This window comes from Ambystoma mexicanum, chromosome 12, assembly GCF_040938575.1.
Source record: "Ambystoma mexicanum isolate Mex_15411 chromosome 12, UKY_AmexF1_1, whole genome shotgun sequence".
Classification (NCBI taxonomy): domain Eukaryota; kingdom Metazoa; phylum Chordata; class Amphibia; order Caudata; family Ambystomatidae; genus Ambystoma; species Ambystoma mexicanum.
The window spans coordinates 473,824,490-473,842,476 of NC_090936.1; the positions used below are offsets into that span (position 1 = coordinate 473,824,490).

A 17,987-nucleotide genomic window follows, 5' to 3' on the forward strand; every position below is an offset into this window, starting at 1 on the left:
TTGAAGCCGGATCGAGGAGTTGTCGGTTCCGACGAGGAAGCCATCGAGTACGGATCGAATGACTCGAGGTAAATAGGATTAATCTGACAAGAACTGAGCAACGGTATTCCGAGGCACTGAGTAAGCGCGGAAAAACGGAACTGAGCAACGGACGCTGCGCGCGGCCTTTGTAGGCAGGATGACGTTGATACGGCGGCTGTCGAGGGACATCGACTCGGAGGATGTCGACGCGCAGCGCGCTCTAGAGAGAGAAAAAATTTTCCGAGGCCAGCAGAGCTGGAAGGAGATATCTAAGATGAGGAATACGTCGGAGGACACAATCCCTTAGAAAGTATGGTTACAAAATGCCAATGTTTGTGCACAATGAATTTTCAAAGACATTTTAAAAGAAAATTACTTCTCTTCAGAACTGATTCTCCAGGATATTTTTATTCCTGTGTAGAATCTATTTTTTAAATAGTACCACCTCTCAGATTTGCGCCCCAGAATCTGTTTTACACTCTTGCTTTCCGAAATGTTTTAACCTTCTTCACACTACTCAAAAAGCTGAACATCTGGAAATGTTGCCTTTCTCAGAGGCTTACTTTTCTGGTAATTAATCTAGTTTCACGATCTCTATAAAGCTGCTTTTAAGGGCAAATTATACCTGGGTATACACAAATTCTTTACAGTAGCAAATGGTTGCCACCTGCCGTCATAATCCCTAATTCAGGCTCCAAGCAGGAACCGGCGTTGGTGTTGGTGGTTAGGTACGCATCAATCCTTTCAGGAATATCTTGATTGCCGGTTTGGTGAGCAAAGATTGTTGACCTGGATTTGTCGTGTATGCCGATATGGCAGATAAATGCACCTTGATAGATGAGATGGAGAGCCCCGCTTTGGCCAGATGCAACAGGTAAGGTAGTACTTGTTCGATCGAAGCATCAAGGGTTTCGCCGATAACATTTCGCACCACTTGGTGAGACGGAGCCATTTACGAATGTAAGTGATCTGTGTTGAGGGGGCACGAGAAGCCTCGATTATATCCCAACATTCTGCAGGAAGATCCAGGTTAATTAGCTTTCGCGGCTCAGGAACCACGCCCTGAGTGACAGGCTCGCCGGGTTGTGGTGGAGAACCTTGCGATTTTATTGCATTAATAAGCTCTGATGAACTTTGAGGCGAATCGGGGGCCAGCGGGACAGGTGTCGCAGGGTTGGGTACCAAACTTGGCGAGCCCAATCTGGTGCTATTAGGATCATTGAACATGCCTGTTCTTTCAGTCAGCGAAGTACCCTCGCTATGAGAAAGATTGGAGGAAAGGCAAAAAGGAATTTCCCTGTCCAGTCCACTGGGAAGGCGTCCCCTATCGAGAGGTGCTCCGGATATCTGGAGGCGAATCTGCAGCATTTCCTGTTGGCCTTGGTGGCAAAAAGGTCGATCTGCAGATATTCCCATTTGCGAAATATCCATTGGACTTCTACTTTGTCTAGATCCCATTCGTGGGATGCTGTGTAGTCTCTGCTCAACTTGTCTGCCAAGACATTGTCCACTCCCGGCAGTTGTTCCACCTTGATCTGAACCTTGTGAAGCAAAGCCCAGGCCCACAGCTTTTGGGCTTCTTGCGACAACATCTCCGACCTCGTGCCTCCTTGTTTGTTCGTGTAATGCATGTAGGTCGTGTTGTCTGTCTGGATAGTTACCACCTGTCCTGCTAGCACCGGTAGGAAGGCCTGTGGCGCCCACTGTATCGCCCCGAGCTCCAGAACAAGGATATGTAGTTAAGATTCTTGGGCGTACCATGTGCCCTTTGTTTGCAGCTCTGCCAGGCGTGCCCCCCAGCCTGATAGTGATGCATCCGTCCTGAGGAGAAGGGTTGATGGCGGAGCTTGGAAAGGCATTCCGTGCAATAGGTTTCGAGGTGTGCCCCACCACCGAAGGGCATTGTGAAAAGTTGCTGGTAGTTGTATGGTATCCTCCCATGATCCGAAAGCTTGCTTCCATTAGCGGTCCAGGGTCTCTTGAAGGTGTCTCATGTAAAGTCTGCAATTTGGTATGATGAATATACATGAGGACATCATGCCCAGCAGGGATTTGAACAAGCGTACCGTGGCTGTCACGTTGCTTTGGAACCATGATGTCAGATGGATTAACGCCGATATTCTGTCTGCTGATGGTCTTACTCTGGGTATGCTGGTGTTGATTTCTGCTCTCCCAGAAAGAGCACTGTCTTGCTGGGTATGGGGCAGGAGTTCTCTTCATTTATTGAGAAGCCTAACCTCTTCAAGAGGTTTATTGCTCTTGCCACTGCCATGCTTGCTAGTTTGAAAGAGTTCGCCCTTATTAGCCAGTCGTCCAAATATGGGAAAACCTCTGTTCCCGTTCTTCTGAGCTTTGCCGCCACCGGTGCAAGGCACTTGGTAAACACTCTTGGTGCTGACTTTAGTCCGAATGGGAGGACACGGAATTGGAAATGTGACTCCCCTATTGCGAACCTGAGGAACTGTCTGTGGGCAGGATGAATGGGGATGTGGAAGTAGGTGTCTTCCAAGTCTAGAGTGGCCAGGAAGTCGTGTTGATTTAGCCATGAGAGGAAGTTCTGAAGGGATGTCATCTTGAATTTGATTCGCTTGATAAATTTGTTGAGAGCTCTCAAATCCAATATCGGTCTCCATTGAACGTTTTTCTTTTTCAGCAGGAAAAAACGAGAGTAAATACCTCTTCCCATTTGATGGTCTGGGACCGGCTCTATAGCTGCTTTTAAGAGCAGTTTGCAAACCTCCAACATGACACGTTATAAAAGATGCACCTTGCGTGGAACGGGAGCAAGGAAAGGTGGTTGGTCCAGAAATTCAATGGTGTGACCCTCACAAATCACTTGCAACACCCACTTGTCTGATGTTATCCTTTGCCAGCGTTGGTAAAAGGAGGCTTACTTTTCCTCCCACCAGGGTGCGTCGTGGAGTGAAGGATAGGATTTGTCAATTCTGCTTGCTCTGGGTTTTGGCTTGATTAGAACCATGCCTTCCACTCTGGGTGTATCTACTTTCTGACTGATGGTATCTGTCTTGAAACGTGTTGCCCTGTGTTTTATGACCATAGGACGGGCGGCTGAACCCCCTGTATTTGGATGTTGCCCCTCGAAAGGACCTACGATCTTTGTCCTCGTCTTTAAGGGAACTGATGGCTGGTGCTGTATCAGTGTCCGCCTTTATTCCCTTGAGATGGTCGTCAACCTTTTTCCCAAAGAGATCCTGCCCATCGAAGGGCATGTCTAATATTTGAGCCTGAACCTGTGGTCTAAAGTTTGTAGCCTTCATCCAGGCTTGTCTCCTCAAGACTGTACCATGGGCCATTTGCCTGAAGCCCGATTCCGCTATGTCCACTTGCCGTATCGATCATGTGATCGGAAGTCGCTTCACCGTCCGATATGATTGTTCTGGCTTCCTCTTGAAGTTCTGCTGGTAAGTGCTTGGCCAATCTCGACATGCACAGCCATAGCTCATGATCCAGCTGTGCTGTCATGTCTAGAGCGTTCCCAGCTCTGATGGTCAGAGAGGCTGACGAAGACACCTTCCTGCCCATGGCCTCCAATTTACGCCCTTCTTTGTCAGGTGGGCCAGACAAGGGTGATGATGGATAGCCAATCTTTTCCTGGCCGTAACTGTAATAACCAAATCCGGTTTAGTGTGCCCTCTTAGGCATAGTGGTGCTATGTCAGGTGCTTTGTACTTTTTCTCCAGTCTTGAGGCAAGTGCAGGAGTGGACAATGGTGTAGTCAAAATCTTAACTCCAGTGTCCCACATAGCGTCCAAGAGAGGGATCATAGTGATTGCCCTCCTATGTTTATCTCTATGTTCATAAAGAACCGATTTCTTCTCCTCTGATGTGACTTGCAAATTGAACAGGCCTGCCGCTTTACTGATTATGCTATGAAAAGACACCAAATTGTCGCGTGGTGAAGCGTCTCCTGTGGAGTCCTTCTTCCTACGTTTTTCAATGATGTAATCGTCCCACTCACTTTGCGTGCCTGGCTCATGGGGGATTTCCCCTTCTTCAGGATCAGAAAATTCTCTGAAAAGATCCTCTTGCCAGTTTGAGACCAATGCGGTGGATGGAACTACCGTAGGATCCCCTATAGGTGACCTTGGCCTAGGCGATGATCTAGGAGGGGAGACCCTTGGTGTCGAAGCACTGAGCGTCCTGCTTCTAGATCTGCGGGGACGCTCTGGTGAATGTGCCCTCTTATGAGGTCTGCTCCTAGGAGTGGAGCTTCTTGGTGTGTTATGTAGAGGTGAAGTATCCCTTGGAGGGGATCTTTCCATCAGTGTAGAAGATCTATGTCTTTGCCTCTGACATCTATTATATTTGTCAATAATTCTTTGCATTGACGCCATCAGTGTTGGATCGTATGGCTCTGCAGGCTCCTCCGTATTCGGTTGCCAGGGAGGACTATTCTCCTCGTGAGTGAGAATCGGCTGTTCAGGGATGAATTTGATGAGGGAGTGATCAGTGCCATCGACTGTTTTCGTCGACGATGGCTTTGTTGACGATTCCGTCGACGAGGGTTTCTTCGACGACGATGGCTTCGTGGACGGGTGATGTTCCTTCTACGTTGGAGAGCTTTATGGATGAGTGCTGGAATTCCTTTGCTTAGTGGTGGCTGATTTCGACGACAAGGACTTACTCGTCGACGACGAGGTTTGAAGCGCCATTGTGGATGTTTTAGGTTTCGTTGACGGCTTGGTCGTCGACGCGCCTTTATCGCCGGGGCCGCTCGTAGACGGCATTTTCGTAGACGGTTGCCCCCCTGGATTTTTTTAAAACACCTTCCTACCTTTAGAGGTAGTTTTCCTTCAGAATGCCTCTTCTTCTGGTCTCCAGAGTCAAGAGAGGGTGTGAGCGATGAAAATTTCACCTTTTTCTTGCTCTTATGTGAGGGGACATGCCGCTTTCCATTGAGGAGGCCCTTCTTTTTGAAGTTTGCCTCTCAGAGGGTTTCATAGACATCACAGGAGCTGTCTTAACTGATTCTTCATCAGAAGATGATTGTTTTGATTCCAAATGTAGGAGTCTTCTGCGTCTGTCTTGTGGATGTCATGAGGATAGAGAGAGTATATGCATTGCTCATGAGGGTTTTTCATGTAGACCAGCTTCTTCTTGCATCTACTGCAGTCCCTGAAAAGGGAAGGCTTCTTGGCAGCTGGTTCTTCTGACATGGTGTGAAGAGAACTTTCACTCTACGAAATTCGAATGAAAACAAGTGCTTTCTGAGCCCAGAAGCACTTAGTAGGAAGAGCTTGATCAGGAGATCAGGGTAGAGGTATATTTTGAGAAAAAAGATTAAAGCTAACAGAGAAAAAATTAAAAGCTCAGAGAGCTTGAGGATTCCCTCTAGTCTGTTAGTCTGTGGTGAAAAATCAAAAGATGGCTGCCTGGGCGCACCTTAAACCCTGCCACCTCATTGGTTAGGGCCATAACCAAACTGCAACTGTTGCAAAATAAAGCACTGCGAGCAGCCCTTGGACTCAAAAAAAATCAGACCACATCTCCACCATCAGGAGAGAAGTTCCCTGGTTACCCATAAAAGCTAGAATCATTTACAAAACATTATGTGTCACCCACAAATGCCTAGCAAAAAAAAGCACCCAGTTACCTCAACAATACCGTAACAAATAAAACTTCCATAACACTCACGCTTCAAATGCGCTAGAGCAGGGGGAAGCAGCTTTCCAGTGATGGCACCCAAAATTTTGAACACACTCCCGCTACAAATCAGACTGGAGCCTTCTCATCTCCGTTTCAAGAAATCACTAAAAATGTGGTTATTTTATAAATACTTGTCTATCAACCACCACTCCCATGGTCACCTTCGTACCAATCTGTGAATCTATCGTACCCCACACACTATGAACTCTCTCTGCAATCATGTATTTTGTAAACTGTACATTGCACTAACTTGTATATATTTGCATATTAGTTGTTTTGAAACTGTAATTATGTACACTGCACCCATTGTTTCATGCACTGAATGGAATTAAGTTCATTCATGCAAATATGTCTGTAACTATGCTGTGACACCCAAGGGTTTGGGTGTATTATAAATACAATAAACAAATCCCTCTTCTGTTCCACCCTTGGTTAGTGCCATTTTATAGGCCTCCATACCCCAAGGCTGAGGAGTGCGAAAATGGAACACTGCAAAGCCATCCAGCAGCAAGTATTACCTGCTAAATCACTGCTCTTTTGAGTTTTTGTAATACGCCCGATCTTTCAAATCATTAGTTGCAAGGTTGGGCAGATGTTAATTTTTGGAGTAATTTTCACTCTTTTTAACTCTGTTTTTTCAAATGATACAAACGCGATATTTAACAATGACATTGTTCTTTAGTTATTTGAATTTCTTGTTTGGTGTTAAAACAGCATTAACTCAAAGATGGTGATATTTGTACATTGAGCTTTTTATTGGTTCATCTGCCATGACTTTAAATAAACCTGTATCTTAACTATGGCCAAAAACAACTACTTCTATTTTTGGCTCTTATGTAAATTTTAATCCTGGGTTCCTACAAGCTTTACTACAAAGGTCCCTGCGGTTGATAAAAGAGCACTTTTCTTTTATATCTTACCCTTCACAGATACGGACGATTTTTTTATGTAGCTGTTCACCATCAAACATGATGAAGAATGCATTCTCCTTTGTTTCTTCTTTCTGAAAAGTAATAGAAACACTAGAGTCAACAGTTGACGAGAATTCAGAAGGGGGTAAAACAATCTTGCCCCCTGAGCACACTTATCTACCTGCCAAAGGTTCCAAAATAGCATTTTCTGCCTATAATGATGAACCAAGAACATTACTATAACAAGTCATATGGACCTGCATTTAGAGACAATGATGAAAGCAGAGCATTAACCCGATGCTCTTTCACCCACTGCAAATTAAAATTAAGTTGAGTTTTGAGACGCTAAAAAAAATATGAAAATCATGTCTGTTGAAATCCTTTATGTGTGAATTGTTTTCAAACGTATTGTGGCTAACCAGAAAAACTAACGAGTGAGTCACCCGGTGCAGTACAACAGAAGAGCAGAATTACTTTTATAAGAAGATGTACTTAATAGGTTCTGGCATTCAGCTTTGATCCAGGGCTTTGTGGTAACACCCTATTGTTACTACAATACTTTAGAAACTCTGTTGCCTGAGAAATGGAAGCTAATGTGTTAGTGTGCGAGTGTGGGACTTTCATTCGAGCACCACTTCAAGCCAAAATGTCTTGAAGTGCTGCACCAGAAACCGGCGAAGTATGAACTTTGAGCATTTTATAGAATCTTTGGTTACTATGCTTTATTTTCAAGGTGATAGTACTAACCGTAGCAAAACAGGTTCTTGTATTGAAGGATCTGATTCGCCACAGTACCAAATAAATAGGCACAAAAGAAAGTGCATTCTTCGTCTTTATCTCAAGCGTTCTGTGCCTCTACCCTTTTATCAGTTTCGAGTAAGAAAAAGATAAACAGACAGTGACACGTAATTAACTTAGAGAGATGTAAATACTGCCCTGTTCAGAGACCACAGATTCACACACTGTCAGGATACAAAGAATAAAATGAAAGGTTGAATTTTCTTTTACTTTACACCATCAGGCTTTTTTACATAAATATGCCCCACCAATAGTAGTACCAGAAGCAATAGTGATACTATTCAAAGTAACAGTAGCACTACTCCCAAAAATACTACTGCTCCCTGCATGTAAAAAAAACACATTACTTTTTTGTGCTTTAGTAGGTACGTAACCTTGAAGAAAAGGGGAGCACGGTGGTAGAAGCATTCTTAGGCCCCTTACCACAGAGAACACAGTAGGTTTTAAGTCACCACGCTTGATATAGTCGGTGTTCTTGAAGGGGATTGCAGGGGAACTGCCAGGCTCATTCTCACTTGATCACAGCGCAGATCTCCCGCAGCAGCTCAGAGGAACATCATTTTGAATGGATTATGCTGCATGGTTGTAACGGGGAAGGTAGCTCAAGTGCTAGTAGTCATATCTTTAGGTGTCATGGCTTGAACTAGCAGGTGGATGGAGGTCAGTGGTTTCAAAATTCCAGTCCAAGGTGTCCTGAGCAATCCACAATGTCATTAAGCAGGTAGATTTTCACGCTGAAGTAGCAGAACTGTAACTATTTAGGGAGCAGGTTGGTCCGGTTAGAAGGAGGCAATTCTCCAGGGCACAGACATTTCCTCAGAGGAAGAGCTCACCAGCCTCCCGGTCCTCCCGCAGGTGAGATGCGTCGAGAGCAGGCCCCACAGGAGTGATCCAGACAAGGGCGACAAATAAGGTGACAAGGAGCAGCAGGGCATTGCCGACAGAGCGGACCAGCCTAAGCCGCAAACACCCTGGTCCCCTTCACCTTACATTTAGAAAGCGTGCCTAATAGTATACCCGTGCCTAATAGCATATCTGTGCTATAGTTGCATTTAGAAGTCCGCCTTAACAGCATATCTATGGTATAGTTGCATTAAAAAGTATTTTAGTTGCATTTAGAAAGTGTGCCTAAACAGCATATCTGTGGTATAGTTGCATTCAGAAGTCCGCCTAAACGGCATATCTGTGGTATAGTTGCATTTAAAGTCTGCATAACAACATATCTGGGGTATAGTTACATTTAGAAAGCGTGCCCAATAGCATATCTGTGGTATAGTTGCATTTAGAAGGCCGCCTAACAGCATAGCCGTGGTATAATTACTTTTAGAAAGTTTGCACAACCATGAGTCCACCCCACCCACCAAGATCCGCAGAAAATGACCCCCTCGTGCCTGCCTCCCCTCACACCCACTTTTCTTCCCAACCCCCCCTTCACCTAGACACCCTGCCCTCCCTCCACCACAAACCCTACACATCCCCTATCCAAACACCAAGCCAGAGGAACACGATGGCGAGCCAACCATCCCAAGACCCCTGCTCATCCAATCCCCTCGACCCCACTGCCTACTGTCTTCAGCCCCACCCCCCGACTAATAGCCCGCCTAGCCTCCCAAGCACACACATCTCCGCTACCACCCACCTTCCACTGCCCTGAACTCCCATCATCCCCCTCCGACCCCGCTCCTTCCCCTCCCTAAAAATTGCACGCCTCGCCCTGGCAAGAACAGTAGCCGCATCCCTTTCACCCTCCGACCCCCCCACCCTCTCTCACACACCGCCCGCAACAGAAACACTGAAGAGGAAACGTACCTGTCTCCCTCAATCTCTCAGTACTCATCGCCATTTCTGTCTCGACCCACCTCCCAATCCTCCCAATCTCAACCTTCACCTCCCTCGCACTACCTGAAACCCCTCTCCCTTGAATTCTCACCGACCACAACTGAAACTGCTACCCTACCTCAACCCACTTTCAAATCCACCGTCCCAAATCCATTCACCGCGTCACACCAGTCCAACCCCTCCCCACTCAGCCCCACCAACTCAACTGCATGCCTACTCTTCCAGACGACCACCAACCTCCCCCCTTCTCACTCCTTTTTCCACTCTCTCCCCTCCCACGCCCCACCCCTGCAAATCCCTCACAATCCTCCTGTACCGAAGTAAATTGCATCCTCTTTAATGCCCGACTGTAGCAAAAAACAAACACAGCATCTTTGACCTCCTCGCCTCTGACAAACCGGACCTAGTCTTTATCACAGAAACCTGGTTCTCTGACAACTTCGCCCCTATCGCCAACGAAGCCTTTCCCCCAGACTATTCCCTCATCCCTCTAAACAGTCCCTCTAGAGGAGGAGGAATAGCAATCGCCTTCAAGTATGCCTTCCACACCTCAGTCAGACAACCAACCATCCATTCCTTCATGCAAATCACTCCTCGTAAAACTATCCCTCCCCCCTTCATTCTCCCACAGCTTCCTAATCATCTACAGACCCCCAGGCTACGACAGGCAATTCTCAAACAACCTCTGCGACTTTATCGCCACCCTCCAACTAAACCATCCCACCATCACTGTTCTAGGAGACTTCAACATATGGCTTGAGATCCCCACCAACCCCATCACCCACCCTCTGGTTGACGGCCTAGACGCGATTAACCTACATACCCACATAAACGGACCGACACACTATAAAGGACACACCCTTGATGCCATCTTCTGCTCCCACAACCCGATTCATCTAAACCCCCACACCCCTATCATCTGGTCAGATCACCTCATTATTTCTTCCCCATTCGCCCACCCATCCCGAACCAGAACCTCTGAACCTACGCAAATTCTGGAAAAAACTAAAGATCCTTCCCGACCTAGCCGATGCACTCCTTCGGTCCCCTCCCCCGAACCGCCTACCCAACGAACAACTAACCTCCAACGCCTTTGACTCTTGGCTCAACTCCTCTCTAATCCCGCTCACCCCTCTTGTAAACCATCAGCTCGCCAGGGCCATTTTCCTAGATGGTTCACACCAGAACTGAAGACCGCTAAACAGCTATATAAATCCCTAGAACGCAAATGGCGAAAAGACAATACAAACCTGAGAAGATCCACCTTGGCCCGCCACTACAAGGCCGAAACCCGGAAAGCTAAAAAAGCCCAATACAATTCCCGAATTCTAAACTGTAAAAACCCCAGCAAAGAACTTCACAAAATCGCCGAATTCACCAAACCTTCATGTACCACCACCCGTCCCACCCCTTCACAATCACTATGCGACTCACTCTCTTCACTTTTACACCACAGCTCTCGAAAGAACAAACCTGCTAACCAACAAATTAGCTCTAATACACCCACCACACAATCCACCCACCCTTCCTGCCAACCCACCACCTGCGACCGCTAGCCTACCAACTTTTGACTCCTTCACTCCAATATCAACTGACCAATTTCTCAAACTTCTCTCTGCCCGCAAACCATCCGGCTCCCCGCTCGACCCATGCTCAGCCACAACCCTCAAAGAAATGTTTGCTTCTACCTGTGCAGGAGAACATGCAAGAACCATCATAAACGATTCCCTCTACTTGGGAATTTTTCCCCGACGCATTCAAAACAGCGCATGTCAAATCTCTCCTAAAAAAACCTTCCCTCGACCTTCTCGAGCCCAAGAACTACCGCCCCATCTCAAACACCAAGTTCCTCGCCAAACTCATTGACCGAACCGCCTACTCCCAACTAAACGCCTTTGTCGAAGCCAACAATCTCCTTGACCCCGCTCGATCAGGTTTCAGAGCCTGACATGGAACCAAAACCACCCTAAGCTCAATCTGGGATGACCTTAAAAATACAGCTGATTCTGCGGGATGCGCCACACTAATCCTTGACCTATCCGCCACCTTTGATACAATCAACCACTCAATCCCTTGATCACCTCCACTCCCTAGGAATCAGTGGAAACGCTCTCAAATGGATAGCATCCTTCCTCGACAATAGGAACCAAATAACCCTACTCTCAACCTATGCTTCCCTCACCCGACAGGTCAACACTGGAGTTCCACAAGGAGCATGCCCATCAGCCCTCCTGTTTAACCTCTATAGGTCTACCCTCCCACAAATAATCCGCTCCCACGATATCCTGTGCTACAACTACGCAGATGACACAACTGATCCTAAAACTCCTGAATTAAAAACCCAACTGCCAACCTGACCTCGCTTCCTGCCTCCTCAACGTAGATCACTGGATGACCAAAAACCACCTCTTGCTGAATCCCTCCAAAACTGAAATCATGGTATGTGGCAATACCGAACTTCTTCCGTACCCGCTACTCTGGCCATCTCCCATGGCCAATTCCCCCACACCCTCAAATTCAGTAAAAAACCTTGGATGCACCCTAGACTCAGACCTAACCCTCTCGCTCCAAGTCAATAATGTCTCCAAGTCCTGCCACTATCATCTTAAAACTCTTAGGCGCATTTTTCCATACCTCTCTTTTCCCAACAAACTCTCCGCGGTCCAGTCTATTGTCATGTCAAGACTAGACTACGCCAACCCCCTCTACCTCGAGTCCACGCGTATCAACTAACTAAACTACAAAGAGCACAAAACACAGCTGCCAAACTGCTAGTAGCACTTGGCCCAAGAGATCACATCTCACCAGCCCTCAAAACTCTGCACTGGCTTCCGATTGCTCGAAGGGTGACCTTCAAAACCTTATGCATCTCTCACCGAGCAATGCATAAAACCGGACTACAATATCTCCAAGACAAGCTAAAACCCTACCAACCTCGACACACTAAGATCAAGCTCGGCCGGCCTCCTAGTCAGACCAAAAACCAACTCTGTCAGGTTAGGTGGATCATCATTCTCAGCCCTAGCCCCGACTCTGTGGAATGCACTTCCACCCCACATCCGACTCACCGAAGACCTCATGTCTTTCCGCAAACTACTGAAAACATGGCTCTTCACCTGAAATCAACGCGTAAGTCATACTGGATAACGGCAATCAATGACCTTAGCCCAAAGCCGCCTTCTCATAAACGTCTATCCAGCATCATGATCCGAGCGAGAAATCTAAAACCAATAACCGCTAAATGTAAACTAAAAAAGATAAACTAAATAAAAAGCGTGAAGTGGATGAAAGGAATAAACTGAATGAAAGCAATGAAGTGGATGAAATTAACGAAATAGAAGAAAGCAACGAATTGCATGCAACGAACAAAGTAGATGAGAGAAATAAAGTGGACAAGAAGAACAAAGTAGACACGAGGAATAAGCTGGTCGAGAAGATGGAAAGGATTGTGCACATGATACCGATCGAGTGGACAGAACAGGTAGAGTGAAGGGAACGGATAGATTGAATGACAGAGTGCATGGAATGAACTGAACGATTGGACTAGATGAAGCAAGTGCATGACATGGATGTAGCGCACAACACGGAAGGAGTGCATGAGATGGATGTAGTGCATGAGATGGATGTAGTACATGGGACGGACGGAGTGCATGGGATGGACGGAAAGTGCGTGAGACGGAGGAAAAGTGCATGAGACGGAGGAAAAGTGCATGAGACGGAGGAAAAGTGCATGAGACGGAGGAAAAGTGCATGAGACGGAGGAAAAGTGCATGAGACGGAGGAAAAGTGCATGAGACGGAGGAAAAGTGCATGAGACGGAGGAAAAGTGCGTGGGGCGGAGGAAAAGTGCGTGGGGCGGAGGAAGGTATTGGAGTGCACGGAACGGTTGGAGTACATGGGTCGGTTGGAATGCAAGGGTTGGTTGAACTACGGTCCGAGAGGGCGTTCAACCTACCAGCGCCTTCAGATCATACCAACGGTACACAAGGTGCTATATAAATGCAAAGTAACATAACATAACATGCAACAGATGGAATGCACTGAACTGATAAAGGACACAGAATGAATACTTACAAAAATGATTCGAGCGCATGAAACAATCTGAAGTGCATAAAACGATCAAAGTGCATAAAACGGTTAGAATACACAGAACGGTTAGAGTGCATAGAATGGTTAGAGTGCATGGAATGGTTAGAGTGCATGGAATGGCTAGAGTGCATGGAATGGCTAGAGTGCATGGAATGGCTAGAGTGCATGGAATGGCTAGAGTGCATGGAATGGCTAGAGTGCATGGAATGGCTAGAGTGCATGGAATGGCTGGAGTGCATGGAATGGCTGGAGTGCATGGAATGGCTGGAGTGCATGGAATGGCTGGAGTGAAAGGAATGGCTGGAGTGCAAGGATCTAATGGAGTGTGCTCGATCTCAAGCACCTAAGGTAAACCACCATACCTCATCTCCACGCTTACCCTCTTCTTTACACCACCACTCAACTAGAACACAGCGATACTATGACACCATTTGGTAAAGCTGTTCCCATACCATCACTCGCCGCATACTGCCAATCATGCGAACTAAACACAACTGATTACGCACCCTCCAGCCTAGGCGTTCTCCTCAGGCCCAACGCAGCCAGAATCGGTCTGGATAACAACCTGCCAGAACGAAAACATACTCTTGATCTCCCAACCACCACACCTACCGCTAAGAAGCAGCTATCACACGAATGCCTCACCTGCTGCACACATATCCGGTGCTCACACGCAGCTTATGACTCTCTCTATTGACTTGAACTTCGGTTCCCAAGGGTGTTCATCCTACCAGCGCCTTGAGATCATACCCATGGTACATAAGGCGCTATATAAATGCAAAATAACATAACATTGATGTGCAAGCTTTCAGGACTATTCCAGTGATGGCCGATATGTAGGAACACACTCCTGGGAGTGTAGGCACTTTACTTATTTGCAGTTCTTATTACTTTGGTTGTGTGTTTTAGTAGCTGCAGATCTTAGAGGTGGTCAGCTTCTGCTAGGGATCCCAGTTCCCGTGTCCTTGCATCTTTGCTGCCAGGTTATGTGCACAATGTCGGCAAGAAACGGCTCTGTGAGGCTGGAGCAGTCAATGATGCAGCAAGGCTGGTCATGCAAAGTCAGCAGAAGAGATCACCTAGCTTGGCCTCACTCTGATAAGTTATGGACCCAGCCATTACTGGGACAGACTTTTGCCAACAGGATGGATGTTGGAAGATTGCGTGTTCTAGTAGGACATACTCAGGTCCAAACATCAGATTAGTGACTACTTCCTTAATAAGCCTTAATTAACATTCCATATGTATTCCATACTTATGGAAGCTGGGAAGAAACAAAGCGCTAAAAACAGGGTAGCATTTATTTAAAAAATGTAACATCTAACCAATCAGTTGGGATACGATGGTTACATTCTACTTTTGCAGGCACCTTCCTGGTGTCTCAGGTCTCTCCACAGTCCCATCTTGATCATTGCTCAACCCTCCTTTCCCTTATTCAGCTAGATACACTGCTGTGTAATCGGCTCTGACAGAACAAGATACCCCCCCAGTGATTACTGTGCTGCTAGTCCACAGATCCTTTCATCTATAATTGTGAGAATGAATGTCATAAAATTTGAAATAAGCGTGAAGCCAGCATGCAGTTTCCATGCACAATTACTCCACCCCACAGCAATGAATTCTAGTTGCTCTCCCCCTTTGGCAGGCAGGCTAACAAGCTAATATCGTATTGGGGATTGAGGGTGAATAGGGGGGCTATGAAATGGTATTATACTAGTCACTACAATGAGTAACTTTCATAATCCTACATCCCTTCTTCCATATTTATTGGCGAATACAAGCATGAATCTCTGCCTTTAGAGGAAGTACTCTAAACACGTTCTGGAGAACATCCTGACTAACCCTAGAATCTGATTTAGCGCTAGTATCCATGTATCAATGATTCAGAAGGCTGAGGAAGAAGCCCATGTGGTCACCTTAATGATTACTTCACAAGGAGTGTACCTCTGAAAGGTCACCACAGTAGCCTTCGCCTTAACCACATACGTCTGTAGGCCTTCAGTATAGGACTTATCCTAGATCTGGCAAGATTTGGTGATGCAAGACTCAATTCAACACGTAATGGAAGCCTCAAAGATCTTTTTTCCTGGATGTGAAACTACAAATATAATGAAGAGGTTTCTTGAAGTTTTTTATATGATCTAGGTAAAACTTCAGGGACCAGCGATCGTTCAGGGTACTGAGCATCCACTCACCATCTGACTCGGGCAATAGAATGTGCATGGGAAGGAGTACTTCCTGATGTATACAGCATGCCGATACCACCTTTGGTAGAAAGTATGGGCGAGTCCTAAACACCAAGTTCTCTCAGTGGTACACAGTGTATGGCTCCAAGGTTGATCGAACTCCAATGTCACTTAAAGCACCTGGTCGAAATTAACACCACCACAGGGACACTTTCCTATAACTAGTTAATATATGCATACTCTAAGGAACTCATGGTGGCGACAGTAAAGACAGACACAAGTGATCACAGTTCAAGGGTGTTTATTGAACAATGAATGCAGGGTGAAAATATGCCTAACCTAAATGTACGATGGGAGCAAGCATCGACCATCAAACGAAAAATAAGGCAGTCCTAGTGGCGTTGTATAAAAATAAGAGGCCTATACTAAGAAAAACCTATTGGCAATTCCTTACAACTAATTATAGAAAGAGTGTGGGATAGGGTTTCAATAAAGAAAAGAATGGTTCCAAATAATAAGTCAGGATGTGATTGCCAGGGGTCTCCCTTCCCCACGTTTTAGGCATGGGACAAGGTGAGACTTGGAGCAAAGCACACGCTCAAGCTTTCTCAGCACGAGCCGACAGTTCCGTTCCAGCTATCAGGTTCTTCGATGGCAAAGTCTCTTTTCAATAGAAGTGTCTTTCTCTCAGGGGCCTGATGTATTTCATAACAAACAAAGTTCTGCTTCACGTATACATTGGGTGATGGCTTCACCCCTGGGTCCCCCACTTCTGGGCGCAAACCCCTCAGTAATTGCATTCAACAAATTCACAAGACAGTTCCTTTCTCAGTGAACTTTGGGTGATAGTTTACCACCCCTGGATCTCCCTCGGCCGGGCAAGGATTCCAAATGACAAGGGGGCAATTCCCTTCTCTGGGTTTTGCAATACTTCTTGCTTTCACAAATCTTAATGTCCTTTTAAACAGGCTTTTCCGATATACAGTTCATGTATTTAACTTTTCACCAGCCAGGATTCACTTCACTTAACTTTCGCAATCATCTGGTGGTCAAAGACTTTCAACGATCGAGAGGATTTTAAAAGAACCCTGTATGACCACTTTGAACTCTTTTCACCTCGTCCCAAGGGCTTCTGGTTACGGTAGTCTTTCTACCATCGGGTAATCACCCAGTGTTTCCTGCCTGAGCATCCACGTGGTGCTGGCCTCCTATGTTGCTGGTTTTCCCCCTCTTTAGCTTTTCAAAGTTCAAATTAGCGACTGACTACTTTTTGTTCAACACAGTTTGGTTTCTTAACGATTCTCCCCTTGACTTATCAGCTGTGATGGACCGCTTGCCTTTCTTTATCCTTGGAGTCAAGGTTGGTACCACTGAGACTGAGGTCCTTCCCCGGCTTGGTTATCAGCAGAGGAGTGTTTGTACAAGGGGGTTTGATAATCCTAGAAGGGTGAAACTGATAGGGTTGGTGAGAAAGACTGGGCTTACTATATTGAAATAAACAAGGGGGATTTTGGGAACTGTAGTGTTTTGTCCTGGGAGTTCAGAAAAGAATAACCAGAAGGACATGGAGACAAAGGATGGGGAGTATTTGAGTGGAAAGCAGGAAAACAAGGATTCTGGGAGGTGTGGGTTTTGAGTGCAACGTGGTTTGGACTCTTATGGTATCTATCAGATACAGAGGGTTTGTGGGATTGGGGTAAGGGAGATATTTTGGGTAAAAAGGGAGGTTGAGTTGGTGCAACCTATAAAAGCTTCAGTAAGCTCGACTTCCTTGTCCATTTCTTTGGCATAATACCGCGTATCACCTTGGATATTTCCCCAAGCATAACCCGGGCTCTCCTACCCAGGTGATCCTCCCTTGCTCGTCCACCCCCAGGGTTGGGATCTGAGAGCGCCAGCCCGTCCCTGGCCACCTGAATAAGGGACTCCTGAGGTCTACTTGGGAGAATACCCTCAGGTTTCTCACAATACACAATATGGCTTGCACAATAATGCTGTACGCACTACAGTCAAATCCCAAACCAGGTTGTGAAGCCCTAACTGGTAGGAAGAGCCTAATAAAGCCAGCAAAATAGCATTTTATGACTGTATTAGAACTGGAAAATACAATGACATACAAGCTTCTATACCTTCCTGTAGGAGCCAAATAGGTGCCTCATTAGTTGATCTTGAAGCCAAAGTTGGCCAGAGCTGAGATACATTGGATTATATGGGCCAAGAAGCATAGCAAAGGAAGAAGGCCATTCTGAGTGGGTTAGTAGCAAAACCAACAACACTATTGTTGTATCTTTTTATGGTGTACTATTTCCAGAATGACCTCCATATTTCGCTGGGAAAGACCCAGTTGACCCAGAGTCAGTTCCTCATAAACCAGGCCACTAAGTTTATTAATTGAAACGAGAGGTGCTGGATTCTCACTTCATGCGACAGAAGCTGATGAAACACTAGGAAAGATACCAGATTCTTCAAGGCCAGG

The 17,987-nt window shown here is 46.2% G+C and overlaps 1 protein-coding gene across 1 annotated transcript in view; it reads right to left on the minus strand.

Annotated features, from left to right (window-relative positions):
* The window catches only part of LOC138513680 (V-type proton ATPase 116 kDa subunit a 4-like), a 4,716,919-nt gene that overhangs the window by 3,430,438 nt on the left and 1,268,494 nt on the right, over window positions 1–17,987 (minus strand). Inside the window, exon 8 of the mRNA XM_069628745.1 lies at window positions 6,609–6,691. Within this exon, the coding sequence (XP_069484846.1) occupies window positions 6,609–6,691 (83 nt within the window). The remainder of the gene's footprint in view (window positions 1–6,608; window positions 6,692–17,987) is intronic.